The following is a 15,050-nucleotide window of genomic DNA, read 5'->3' on the forward strand; positions in this document are numbered from 1 at the left end:
TAAGTTGTTAATAATTGTTCAATTTCAATTTTGTTATTATTGCTATAGTTAATATTATTTCATTACTATAAAATATTAATTAAAATATTAAGAAAAATAATTACAAAAATTTATCATGAATATATTATTGAATATAAAGCGATGTTTAATCCATTATATTTATCTATGCATATTTATTTATAAAAGATCCATAATTCAGATTAGTCTGCTTGAATGTTCCATTTAATAAGAGAACCACGGTTCTCGAAGTGATGTGATGATTGTTATGTTTCTTTAAAGAATATGGCAAGATGGCGACATATTTGAAGCGAACGTCAAAATTGTTTGATACTTCTTTGACACGATCATCAGTAGATATTAGTCTTAGAGATTTAATATGTCCAGTATGCCGAAGTATTCTAATTGAACCAGTAACATTGCCGTGCACACACAATCTTTGTTTAAAATGTTTAAAAGGTACATTCGAACACAATAGCTTGAGTTGTCCTCTGTGTAGAATACGAGTCGGTTCTTGGCTACGTACAGCAACGAAGACTGAAACATTAGTTAATAACAGTCTTTGGGAATTAATTCAAACTAAATTTTCTAAAGAAGTTGAAAATAAATATAACGGTGACGATAGAAGTGTCGATTTGGATGCTGGTAAGTTTTTAGTAAGACAAGATAAACAAATGTATCATAACCTCTTTAAGAAATCAAATTGTATATTATAATTTTAATTTATATAAAAATATATAAAATATGCTTATACAAATACATATAATATTGATATTATAATAATTACATAATATATTATTAATATTATAATAATTATATAATTTTTAAACAAAAAAATAATGCATAGAAATATTTTATTTCTGTGTTACTTGTATTATTGTTAATTAAGAAAATATTATTTGAATGTTATTTAAATTTAGATTTATATAAATATATAAACATAATATAAATGTAATATATAAATTATTTTTCTTATACAGACTATAGTGGTACTAATAAAATACTTAGTGCAACTGGAGAAATTCGACAGGAATATGAAGTGCAACTTCAAATGGCCGAGGAAGAAATACGATGTCAAAGAAAAGCTGAACAGATAGCCAGTGAGACTTTAATTCGCAAAATTCAGGAGGAGGAGCAACAACAAAAACTAGCTCAATTATCTCAAGATCAATTACTTGCTAAATCTTTAGTAAAGAAACAACTCGAAGACAAGCACAAAGAAGTATCTAAATATAAAAACTCTTTAAATATATCTAATACTTTTCATAATTCAAAATTTAATGTTGCTACTATGACTGAAGTTAATTCATGTAAACTGCAGCCTCATGGTTCAAAGTATGAAAAAGCATCTCTTTTAGAGTCTCAAGATAATTCTGGATTAAGAAGATCAAATATTGCATTAATTTCTAAAATTCGTGCAGAAAGATATGTATCTAATATAAAAAATAATATAGATTTATCTAGTACATGTAATGATTCTGCAAGTAAATTTTGTTGTCAAAAAACTATACCTGTATATAATACTATTTCAAGAACTTTAAAACATCAAACAACAGCTAAAATAATAGAACCTTGTATTTCAAAATGTTCCTTGGAACCGAGAACATCTATTTCAAAAATATATGGTACTCAAAGCAAAGAAGAGTTACATGTACCAAATGATATTGTGAATAATAAAAAAAAAAGCTTAAGCGTAGAAGTCTGTGTATCTTCGGGAGATGATGACGAAAGAATGGGAAGTGCCGATAGTCACGATAGTCATGATAGTATTAATCAAGAAATTCATCATTTTAAACCTATTAAAGCTATGCCAAGAACACCATTAAAAATGTCTACAGGTTAAATCACATTTTTATTATACATACAATAAATTTCAAATGTTTTAAATAATTTGAACAATTATATTACAGATGGAAGACAAATAGATCCAAAATTAATTAGAGTTGTTCCTATACTTAAAAGGATATCTAATGTTATACCTAAACCTCCATCTCAAATTCATTTAAAACGAATTATTGGATGTTCTTGGAGTGCATTTCGAGGTAATTTTATATTTATAATATAATTTTTATAAAACTTAGAAAATCATAAATAAAAGTATAATTATATTTTTATATTAGGTAAAACTAAACAGAGCTTTAAAGAAAAAGATGTATATAAGGAAGACATTGAACAAATGCCATCAACATCTTGTAATCAATCGCAAATTATCGTTAATAAAACAAAATTTCAAACTCATGATAATATTCATAAACTCGAATATATTTCGGATTTGTCATTTGATTCTAATAAGAATTATGCTAAGAATGTAAATATAATTAATGGTACTAAGATCAGTAAAAAGTTAATGTTAGAAGAAAATAGAGACGTTAGAAAAGTACAAAAATCTTGGAAATCTCATATTAGGAATGGCATGGTATGTAAATCTAAACGACAAAAAACTTTATGGGCTAAAAAAGATATTAAGATTGCAACAAATACAAAATACATGAATGATATCGAAATGAAAAATATAAGTTCTCCGTCTACATTTTGCAATGAAAAATCTGAGATACAAGAAGAAAGTGAAATAACAATGGAAAATATTGCGGAACGAATAAAAAAAAGAAAAATAAACACAGATAAAAAGAAAACTAATACAGTATCTTCTTCATATTCAGATTTAAAAATCACTAGAAGAGACACACAGGAATTATGTAGAAAAGAGGAATTTGAATACAAAATGACAAATGATGTTCCTGTTATGATACAAAAAAGGAATAGAACTAAGTTTACAAAAACTGCCTTACCGAAATCAAAACAGCGAAGGATACGTTCAACAAAACAGTCTATTACAGAAAATTCTGGAAAAAGTGACACTTCTATAAGATTAAGCTGTCGAATTAGCAATTCAGAATTAAGAAAAACAACGCGAAAGATAAAGCAAACTAATATTTCTATGAATAATGGAACAGATATAATGTATGAAAATATGGATAGTAATAATTGTAATTCATCTGAATCTTGCATTGAAATGCAAGAACGTATATCAAAAAATAATAATAGTACTGAAACAAATACAATGATAGAGAAAAATGTTCTTTCGGACGAAGAGATTATTAAAGAACAAGAACGAATGGAAAGATTAGTTATACAAGAAAAAGAAGATTTTGAATTAGCTCAAAGATTGCAAGCGAAATTTGATGAGATGGAAGGAATAGCTGGTCGAACCAGGCGATCTAAAAAGGCAATTGAGAATGAAACAATTGAGTTAGATTTGTATAAAATCGATACCAGAAGAACTGTACAAAAAGCAATGAATTCGCATACTGCCAAGTCATCAGTTATCAATCATACTATAAATACCGAGACTAAAAAACGTGGTAGACCTCCAAAACGTGTAAAATAATCTATCAACATTGGTTGTTACGTCGGCAAACCGCGAACCTTCCAAATGGATGTTCCTATAAATTATAAAAAAAAGGTTTGAATTTCTCTTTTATATTGTACAATATTTTATCTATATTAATCAAATTATTTGCGTGGCTTGACATGCGTACCTGGATATATTAATGCGATAAGGAACAAAGAACAAAAAGTTTTAATACATTCAGATATGTTCAATAAATTTGTGCATTTTTTTTTTTAATATATTTTATTTTCATTTAATGTTAAAAGTTGAAAAATTATAACTTAAACAAAATGATAAGCTATTTTGAAAAAACAAAAAATTTTTTTCAAATCAAAAAAAAAAATTTTCAAGCTTTTATTCTTTGTTCTTTTTAAATTGTACAATAATAGGAAACAAATTTGACTGATTCAAAAGATACACATTTTGAGATTAAAATTATAGCTTTAAAAAAATTATTCTCTTTAGAACCAATACATATAAAATAAACATTAGTATCATATTTTTTAATAAGATAGGATTATTCGTTTTATGAAAAATAAAATAATTATTGCAATTTAATGTCATATTTGAAATATTATTATCTCTTACATAAAAACAGGAGAAAGTAGCTATAATATAAATTTTATTGAATAAAATTAACATATGTTTCATAGATCATTTTTTATGCCTTAATTTTTTATATATTATTATTAATAATGATGAAAATTATAAGTAAAAATATATATTTTGAAAATAATTGATAATCATAATATGTCTTTTCAATCTTAAAATTTTTTTAATTTTTTGATTACTTAAATTTCACAAGTAGACATATTTTTTGTAAATTTTTCAATAAAAAAATTGATTATAGTATATATATATGTATATATATACACAAGTATTTTGTTAAACGTACTTACTTAATGACATTTCATACTTTCTCTTTTTTATTCCTTTCATTGTTTTCTTTATAATATTTTTTCATATTTTTCATTGTCTTTTTCTCTCTTTATCATGAAGTTGTGTGTGTATATATATATATATATATATATATATATATATATAAAAATTGGATAATTGCATTGAATGAGTAACTATTTGCTATTCACAAAGAATTTTCTTTGATCTCAAAACAAATGATATATTTATTTGTGATTTTTTTTTTTTTTTACTCACTTTCGTATATTCAATAAAATATAAAAAAAAAAAACTAAAACCAAACCACATTCGAATTAAGAATCGATTTCATTATTCTATCCTAGTTTTAATTTTTGAGCATTTATCCAATTTTTATTGTATAAAAATCTATAATGATCATAAATCTTTGATCAAAAATAACATTATTACTGAATTTTATACATTAGATATACAAAAAAAAAGAAATATTGTAATTATAAATTATATAAATCGATTTAAAAATTTTGAACATAATATATTATTGTTTATTAATTGTTATTTAGATTTTTTTTCGTTTATAGATATGAAGGAATTAATAACATTGACGGAAATTATTTTTGATGAATAACATATGGAAATAAAAATGGATATAAGAAATAGATGAAAAATATATAAAGAGAATTGAAAAACAATTTTGTAAACGCATATGTTATCAAGTGCTTCAACGCTAGTTATATGGCGTCATAATTTGTTGTTACACAACAATAGGGTAATATGCGCCAAACTTTACACCTCATTAAATTTATTTCATATTCCGTCAATAATGATAGTCTTTCACTTTTATATACATAATTAAATATCGTATATACTCTAGTAGTATACGATTTTGAAAAAAATTGAATTGAGATTGTTCTGAATATGATTCATCGGGCAATCATACTAAAAATACGCATTGATAGAATTTCAAAATAAGAGATGTATGGGATAAACTAAATAAAATATAAGATTTATGAATGTAGAAAGAAAATATTTACATATAGGTTACATACAAATAATATTGTCAAATAATATGTATCAATAAATAAGATATAGTATGTATAGCCTCGATCCAAAAATAAATGCATAGAATAATTAAACAGAAAAATTAACAAAAGAATGAATAGCAGAATAATATAATGGCGGTGAGCGATATGAATTTTTAAAAAGTCATTTTTATATGCATCGCATGCGGATACAAATAATGTATCGAAAGTAACGGAAAAGAAGCAATTATCGAGTACTATTCTTCCTGATACCTTTTATGTATCAATACGAATAAACAAATGTAATTATTCTAAATAGCATTTCTCCTTATACTTACACTTGTGAATAATTTTTTAAATACCTTAATTAAAATGTTATATTTATGTATAATTTGAACATTATTAATTTTGTAATATTAAATTTAAATTAAATGAGATGGAATCAAAATTTAAATTTACAGCTAAATAAATAGAAGAATATTTGTTCGTGGAATTGATATGATCGATATATCATTATTGAATCAGCTGTGTTGCGTTACATCATCGATCTATAATAATATGTATTGAAAAAAATGGTAATGCGTATGCGCGTAATAATTCGGTCAAGGTTATTTTACAGGTAAATATCCTAAGAGATTTATATAATAAATTTTCGAATATTTTTCGTAAAATAAAAATGATTCATGATAAATATATACATATATATATATAGATCAAAGTAAGAATCTTCAATCTTATTTAATTTTTGTTTCTTATTTAAAACCAATCAAATTATTTTCATATTTTAAATCAGAAAATAACAGTTAATAGCAAATAATAATGATTATAAATTTTTTTGATAGTTCATTGCATCAATCATAAATATGATAATAATAAAATTGTGCATTCTCTGAGAAATATTTCAGTAAGTACAATTGATTAAGTAATATTATAAAACATGATGTATTTAATCAAAGTGTGATAGAATGAATCAGAGGTAGAATGCGAATGTAAAGGTAAAAAAGAAAAGAAATGGTAAGATAAAAGGAAATAGATAATGATATATCTATAGAAGAAGCGTATAAAACCACGACGGGTGCAACGTGACCGAGAAACCACGTGATTGAATTAGCCAATTGCAAGGTACGCGGGTACGTTGTCACGTTGCATTCGGCGTGGCTCACATTCCCCTTGCTCTTACAGCCTATCTCTCCTGCTCTATGTCTGCTGAACAAGTTGTATGCTGGCATATGCGAGCAATACTGCTGTTTCTTGTATTTCGCGTCAGTATCCGTTCGTTACGAATTCGCTAGTGCATTATTATACTATTTGATCTCTGTAATCTTTACACGATCATTTAATTATTGGAAAATATAAAACATTGAACTGGTGTAAGAGTGTATATTGCTACTTCAAGTTGCGATTAGATCAGTGCATCGAATAAAGAACAACGATATTTGGATATATTGCAATATCTATATATGCTCACAATTGTAAGTATATATATTTTTTTTATTTTTTTGTTTTTTTTTCCATAATATTTTTTATTTTTATTCCATAATTTTGAATTTAACATAATTTCATATTTTTATTAGTATCATATTTTTCATATTTCATATTTTTTTAGTATCGATAAATTATATTTTTTATCTTTATTTGGATCATCTTAAACTGTATGTTCTTTTTTTATCGATTGTTACATCGATAATTCTTGTCAACAAATATAATAATTATTTTATAATTTAATAATTTAATTTTCTTCCGTAAATGTAATGTTAATGATGATAAGAAAAAAAAATAATTATTCATATAAAATTTTTTGTGGGCAATAATGACTTTTTAAAAATAAATAATATTAATTTAAATAAATTTTAATAAGTTCGTGCTATTTTTTAATATCCGGGAGATTTTTTTTTTATTAATTTAAAAATCAATTGATTATATATATTAATATATTATATTATACATTTATTGTCTATACATACTATGTGTATTTTGACTTGGTTACTTATTTAATTGTATTTTTTATTTTTATTCCATATTTAAATTTTTAAATATTGCTATCATAATAAAAAATTTTCTTAAATAAAATCGCTTAATATTAGAAGAAAAAATATCAAAAAGTATCGAAAAACAAGTGTCATTGATAGTAACATAAAATGTGGGGTTTTCTGTTTTATCGACGGCATAATGATTTTAGATATATAGATTTGTAATAATTATATTACAATTTATTTAAAAAAACCAATCAATATCTTTTTTTCATATTATATTATCGTTGTATTTAATTTCATAATACGATACAATTATTTGATATATTTTAATGATTGCTTTATATTTTCAAACGTATAAATTGCGAAATCATTATTGATATTATTTAATTGGTTTTAATTATATAAAAAATTTTTAAAGGATTTCATATAACAAGTTTATAAAATTATATAGATTTTTAAAAATAGTAATTTGAAATGTATTTGTAAGTTCGTAATTTTAAAGTTAGAATTCGATAGTTTCGTAATCATGTTGTTATTGCTGATGCTGTTCGTTCTTATCGCAGTAAATCGAATTGGAGACCTATCGTTGGAGACGTGCACCCTGACATTTCATACATCAAACAAATGATATCGATAATTGATTGACTATTGAAATCAATTTTAAAAGAGATAGAGAAAAATTGATAAAGAAGCTGTTCACGAAATTTTACGTTCCGAGAAACAGGTATTATAATTACATAATTATATAATAAATGTCTATATTCGGGCATGACCGGGAATGAATGGTAGTTACGTGAATCAACTTGAAATTAATTTATAGTTAGTTAAATTGAACAAAAATAAAAATTTTAATGTCACATTGCACATTACGTCATTGATAAATATTATTTCACTTTTTTTTATTATAAAAAAAATAAATCGAAGGATATAAGTATGTAAATTGTTAGATAAATAAAATAAATAACATTTGATAATAGTTATAGACACGGTACAATAATTTTAAAATCTTTATAAATTTTTGAGCTTTTTTTTATAATTTTTTAATAAATCAATAAATAATCCATTCATATTTTCGTATTTGTCAATTATTATTTTTTTCTGGGGAAACCATTTAAGAAGAAAATAAATATGTACGGACAGAGAAAATTTTATGTTCGCGTAAAATTTTGCAAATATAAGCATAAAATAGTAACGTAAGCACGATAAACTAAACTATTAGTATTAATTCCCTTTTTGTATAGTATGTATTATTAAATATATATATATATATTTATAATCTCAATCTTATGTGGGATAAAAAGAATATGCAGTAGAATCAACCGTGATATATCATACATTAGCTATTATGTACAGTAGAAGTATTGAAAATTTGTCAGCCATTAAAATTATAATATACAATTATATGATTTATGTATTTATATATATATCAGAGCATTATATCGTTTCTTTTTTCATTTCTTTTGTCTTTGAAAATATATTTACACAAAATTCAAATCAAATCAATTAATTTTTCCATTTGCAAATTATTTCATATATGTATTCATATAAATGATTATATGTTTACGAAACAAAATTAAATCTTTTTCAAAAATATTTTTCAGTATATTTCGACACTGAGCTTCTCTTCGTTCTCCGCCTCTTTATCTTGCTCTGTTTAGAGAATTTATATTTGATGTGGAAAATTATTGACATTTAAAGAAGAATAAAAGATTTTAGAAATGTAATTGAAAAGAGAGAAAAACGAGAAAAAAATAGGAAAAAACTAAGAAAATGCTGAAATTATCGGAATCATTAAAATCAAAAAGATATATAATTATGTGCAATATGTATCAAGGACAGATGATCTTTGAGAGATACGAATTTTTTTTTTTTATAAACAAGGAAAAATTTTAGTGGAGTGAATAATAATAATCGATCATCCGGACCCTTAATTTTTAATGACTTAAACAATGATATTTTGCACGGCATGATCGATTTGATGATTAAGGGAATTCAAGAAGAAACGTATCCTTCGAATTATATTTCTCTTAGGAAAGAAAGAACGGAAGAAAAGCGGAAAGAAAGAAAAAAAAAAGAAGAAAAGTGACAAAGAAATAAAAAAGATGCGTTTATATATATATATATAAATGTGTGTGTGCGCGTGAAATAGTGATAAAATTGCACAGAGAAAAAGGAAAACATTTTTATCGTTTAAAAACTCATTGCTAGTTGAATATGTTACATTGAAAAAAAAAGTGGAAAGAATCAGAAGAAAAGGAAAACGATATTCAAGGAATATAAGACAAAAAGAAGAAAATGACGGGTAGTCGAAGTAGCGAAATAAATCCGAAAGAGGGATTGTATGATGAAGGTGGAAAACACACGGTTCATTGGTTTCGCAAAGGTCTCAGACTTCACGATAATCCTTCGTTGAGGGAAGGTCTTGCTGGAGCTTCCACCTTTCGTTGCGTATTTGTTTTGGATCCATGGTTCGCTGGAAGTACTAATATCGGTATCAATAAATGGAGGTGAGTACCTGTATTATTACAATACATACATGAATTAAACAAATTTCTTTCAATCGATCGATTAAGAAATCACAAAATATTTCGAAAATATTTTTCAATTCGATTTGTCAACAGATTTTTGCTACAGTGCTTGGAAGATCTTGATTGTTCATTGAGAAAACTAAACTCTAGACTATTTGTGATACGAGGACAACCGGCAGATGCTCTGCCCAAATTGTTTAAAGAATGGGGTACTACAAATCTGACATTTGAAGAGGATCCAGAGCCATTCGGACGTGTCCGAGATCATAATATCTCAGCACTTTGTAAAGAGCTTGGTATTTCGGTAGTTCAAAAGGTCTCGCATACTCTTTACAAATTGGACGAGTGAGTTTAAATACTTTCCTTCGATCAACATTCGATTTTAGAATTTGTTTTTCTTCTTAATAATATTAATAATATTAATATTTATTGTTAATGGATATGAATATTTCTTTATCTTTTTAAAAAAATACATTTGATTTTTTCATCTTTTTTAATTTCATTGCAAAATTATTATCTATGTTAACTGTTGTGTTATCAAGCAGCACTTTATTGCAATTCTTATACTATTTGTTCGATTTACATATTAAGAATTATGGCTTATTGTTTCAGAATTATTGAGAGGAATGGTGACAAACCTCCATTAACTTATCATCAATTTCAAACCGTCGTTGCCAGCATGGATCCTCCGGAACCACCAGTACCAACAGTTACTTCTGCTTGTGTAGGTTCGGCATATACTCCTTTGAAAGAAGATCATGACGATCATTATGGTGTACCGACGCTCGAAGAACTTGGTAAATCTATGCATTTATTTCTCATGTAAGAGCGAAAACAAAGAATATATAGAGGAAAAAAGAGAAATGATACAATAAAGGAGTATTCTAATAATTGATAGGCTTCGACACAGAAGGTCTCCTTCCACCTGTGTGGGTCGGAGGTGAAAGTGAAGCTCTGGCACGATTGGAACGGCATCTAGAGAGGAAAGCATGGGTGGCCAGTTTCGGAAGGCCAAAAATGACTCCGCAATCATTGTTGCCTAGTCAAACCGGTCTTTCACCTTATTTACGATTCGGATGTTTGAGCACTCGATTATTTTATTACCAACTCACTGATCTCTATAAGAAAGTACGATAACATTTTTTTATTTAAAACTATATGAATTGCAATGTACATGCATGTTTTGTGCATAGATAAAAAAAAAGAGATAATAATTCGATTACTTTTTATTAATTTATGTACTTGATTAAAAGATCGTAAAAGTTTGATTTATATTTTGTTGGTGATTTTTAGATAAAGAAAGCTGTACCGCCACTTTCATTGCATGGACAACTTTTATGGCGTGAATTTTTTTACTGCGCCGCAACAAAAAATCCAAATTTTGATCGTATGCAAGGTAATCCAATTTGCGTGCAAATTCCTTGGGATAAAAACGTTGAGGCACTCGCTAAATGGGCAAACGTGAGTGAATTTGAAATATTTTTATGTTTTATAAATAATAGAGATTGTGAATTTAAATGTATATTAAAATATACTTGTGATATGCATATTATAATATATATTAAGAATTTACGTTCATTATAAATTTATATTATTTTACGATTTTATAATTATAAGAATAATCTAAAAATAGATAATTTGTAAAAATTTTATAAAATTTAATGTATTTATCTATTTTATATTTGTTTTTTTATATTAATTTTTTATATTATCACATACATTACTAAACTAAATTTATTTTAATTATTTTTTAAATCTAATTATAATACTTTATTTATCTGTTTTTATGGTTATCTATTTAAACAATTTTAATATAAAAATATATAAAATGTATATCATATAAAACTTCAGAGTAAAGTAATGCAAAATATATACTCGATAAAATAAAAATATAGACGATATATATACACGATTAAATAACATAATTTATTATAATATACATAAAATATTTTACTTATAAGTTAAATTTTACTTATAAGTTAGACAAAAAAAAAAGAAAAATTTATGTATCTGTGGCGTCATCTCGTGTTTGGATCATGAAAGCTCCAATTCATTATTAGAGCAGCAGAATGTGCAAGGAGATATTCGTGACGTCATAAAAAAAGAGCAATATTGTGCGAAAAGGATAGAAAAGACATCCACTAACTTTAATTATGCGGCTCCTAATATTTGCAATTTCCAAAATACTACATTAAAAGTTAATTAATTATTATAAATTTCTATCTAACTTTATGATTTATATTTTAAAGATAGAACTTCAAGTTTTTCATATTAATTTTAACAACATTTTAACAAAATTTTTTCAAATAATTACTTATTAACAATTAATACGCTAATTGGCATGACTGACGTATAGTATATTTTTTATTAATTGCTTCTTATTATTATATATTTTTTTAGATATGAATATATATATATATATATATAATGTTACTTCTTTCTCTATTTTTATAAATTTTATTCATAATTTTACTATTGTTTAAATAAATAAATAAATTGTTTATTATTCGATTGTAAATTAATATTTTGCATTTTCTATGATAATCGTTAATAGATAACTAATTGAAAAAAATTTTCCTATTAAAATTAATACGAAAAACTTGTTTGAAGTTCTAGCTTTAAAATGCGAACTCAAAAATATAGATATTTTGAGTAGAAAACTAATAATTAATAAATTTTCCATGTGATGTCTTTAAAATGATGGAAGATACTATGTCCTTCTCACATAATGTTCTCTTTGTCTATGATGTTATGAATACTTCCTTATATATTCTGCTTTGCTAGTAACAAATCGGATTTTCATGATCCAAACATGAGATGGCACCACAAATATATAAACTTTTTATTTACTTTCTTTGTTTAATTTATAGACAAAATTTATTTCATAACACTTTATAGAAAAAGAAAAAAACATAGCAGCAATTTTATGTTTAGGAATAATTGTTTAGGAAATATAATAAATAAATCTGTACATAAATATTTCGAAAAGAGAAATTCATTCAAAAGTATCAAAAAAATTTTCATGGAAAAAGAAAATAAAAAATATAAAGTTATAAAAAGATGTCTATATATAAAAATATATTACAAAAATATATTACAACATATAAAAATATATATATATATACGCTGAGAAATGCATATAACATTGTAATAGGAATATATTATGTTAAAAATTGAAATTCGGTTTCATTTATTAAATTTATATATATGTATAGATATATATAAAATAGGAAATTCTAATAAATAAACAATTCGTGAAGCGTTCTTGATCTTTCATAAGAAAAGAAAAAAATTGTTTAAAAAATTGTTTTTCAAAAAACAGGGTCAAACGGGATTTCCCTGGATCGATGCAATAATGACTCAATTAAGAGAAGAAGGTTGGATACATCATTTGGCTAGACATGCAGTTGCTTGTTTCTTAACCAGAGGTGACCTTTGGATCTCTTGGGAAGAAGGAATGAAGGTAAAATGTCGTTTGTTGTTATTGGCATTTATTAACATATTAGAAAAGGTTAACGAACTCTTCGAGATATTGCATTATTTATTACGAAATTATTTCTGCTTGTTTATTTCATCATGTTTCTTATTCGCATTTGTTGCATTTATTTGTAAAAATATATATATTTTCTTGAATCTTTTTCAAGGTATTTGATGAGCTGTTGCTAGATGCTGATTGGTCGGTAAACGCAGGAATGTGGATGTGGTTGTCGTGCAGCTCTTTCTTTCAACAATTTTTTCACTGCTATTGTCCAGTAAGATTTGGTAGGAAAGCCGATCCGAATGGTGATTACATTAGGTAACTTTAATTAATTCTTGTACGAAAATGGATTTATTTAAATATTATATGATATTTAAACAATAGTAAAGAGTTTTTTTAATAATTTCAATAATTTTTGATTTTTTCTTTTCTATTCTATTTTGATACAGACGATATTTGCCAGTTTTGAAAAATTTTCCCACGAGATATATTCACGAACCATGGAATGCACCACTTAACGTACAACGTGCAGCTAAATGTATCATTGGCAAAGATTATTCATTACCGATGGTAAATCATAGCAAAAGTTCTAGAATTAATATTGAAAGAATGAAACAAGTTTATCAACAATTAAATAAATATCGTGGAAATGGTAAGTTCTTAATTAAATGAAATTTGAACATTTTTAATATGATAAATCATTCATTTTTAATATGATAAATCCTCGAATAATAAATATTATTTTTATTATTCTTATTATAGGAGTCTCTCTTAAAGGAGAAACTGTTGGTGAGTAATATTTTCTCTCTTTTTCTTATACTTTTCATTTTTTTTAATAAATTTACGATAGCCAGCATACGTAACAAGCAGCTTTTCGGCAAGGTTTACTAAATGCACTCCCACCTCCATCAATGAAAGAAACTGAGGAAGAAAAAAAGAAAACAAAGCAATCTCTGTCACCATCAGAAAATCAATCAAAAATGGAAATTCTTCCTAAAACGACGCAACGACAGCACCATCATTAAATATCGATGACACGGAAATAACAATTTATTGATTCAGAAAAATGAAAGTTCAATTATTTCTTATTTAATTCATACTTATTTATTTATCTTCATCGACATTCAAATTTTGATCATTATGCTTCACTACAATCATTTTAATTTTATTAAATTATTTGAAGAGCAATTTTCAACGAGATCGTAGCTGTCATCAATTTATTCAAATAATTACTTATATTTAAAAATAATAGTAAAAATATTGAAAATATTAAAAATAAAATGATCACTTTGAGGGATAATGATGCGAATTTTATAATTTTGTTGTATATAATACATCTGTGTATATATCATAAATAGAAAATTTTCATGCAAATTTACTTAATAATTGTTTCTTAACATCCTTCCAGATATATTGATCTTTAATACTTATCATAAATGGTATCATAATAAGCGCGCGTGTATATGTGTATATGTATGTATATAAATGTATATCGGGATAAAGAAGAATTAAAAATAACGATTTTCTACTTACCCCAATTTCATTGATATTTATTACAATAGGAAAAGGTAAAAAAAAAAAAGATCTCAGTTAATTACTATGTAAAAAATAAAATTGACAATCAACTAATGAAAAATGAACAATTTGTTATAGAGTATGGACAAACATTATTATGAACACCAGTTTACTCATTTCAAATATTTATCTTTTTTTTTTGTTTTTCTTATCTAATAAGAATAATTAAGTGTTAAAAGAAAGTCCAATTGACTACAAATACGAAAACAA

General features: G+C 25.0%; 2 protein-coding genes across 8 annotated transcripts; both read left to right on the plus strand.

Moving 5' to 3' along the window:
* Positions 1-290: 290 nt before the first annotated feature.
* On the plus strand, positions 291-4,908 carry LOC108003066 (uncharacterized). The gene is made up of 4 exons (XM_062080271.1): positions 291-642; positions 978-1,835; positions 1,908-2,039; positions 2,118-4,908. The coding sequence occupies exons 1-4, from the start codon at positions 291-293 to the stop codon at positions 3,383-3,385; spliced, it is 2,610 nt and encodes an 869-aa protein (XP_061936255.1). The 3' UTR covers positions 3,386-4,908.
* On the plus strand, positions 3,377-14,639 carry LOC108003030 (cryptochrome-1). Of its 7 annotated transcripts, none has more exons than XM_017065092.3 (13): positions 3,377-3,460; positions 4,846-6,758; positions 7,823-7,983; positions 8,861-9,766; positions 9,881-10,132; positions 10,400-10,584; positions 10,686-10,915; positions 11,081-11,248; positions 13,110-13,250; positions 13,432-13,583; positions 13,715-13,917; positions 14,028-14,054; positions 14,116-14,639. In XM_017065092.3, exons 4-13 carry the CDS (start codon positions 9,555-9,557, stop codon positions 14,154-14,156), a joined length of 1,611 nt encoding a protein of 536 aa, XP_016920581.1. In that variant the 5' UTR covers positions 3,377-3,460; positions 4,846-6,758; positions 7,823-7,983; positions 8,861-9,554; the 3' UTR covers positions 14,157-14,639. The 7 variants fall into 7 exon arrangements, with proteins under 7 accessions (XP_016920581.1, XP_016920580.1, XP_016920577.1 ...); XM_017065091.3 differs by having other exon boundaries at positions 14,120-14,639; XM_017065088.3 differs by having other exon boundaries at positions 14,136-14,639.
* The last annotated feature ends 411 nt before the right edge of the window (positions 14,640-15,050 follow it).

This window comes from Apis cerana, linkage group LG10 (assembly GCF_029169275.1).
Source record: "Apis cerana isolate GH-2021 linkage group LG10, AcerK_1.0, whole genome shotgun sequence".
In the NCBI taxonomy this organism is placed as follows: domain Eukaryota; kingdom Metazoa; phylum Arthropoda; class Insecta; order Hymenoptera; family Apidae; genus Apis; species Apis cerana.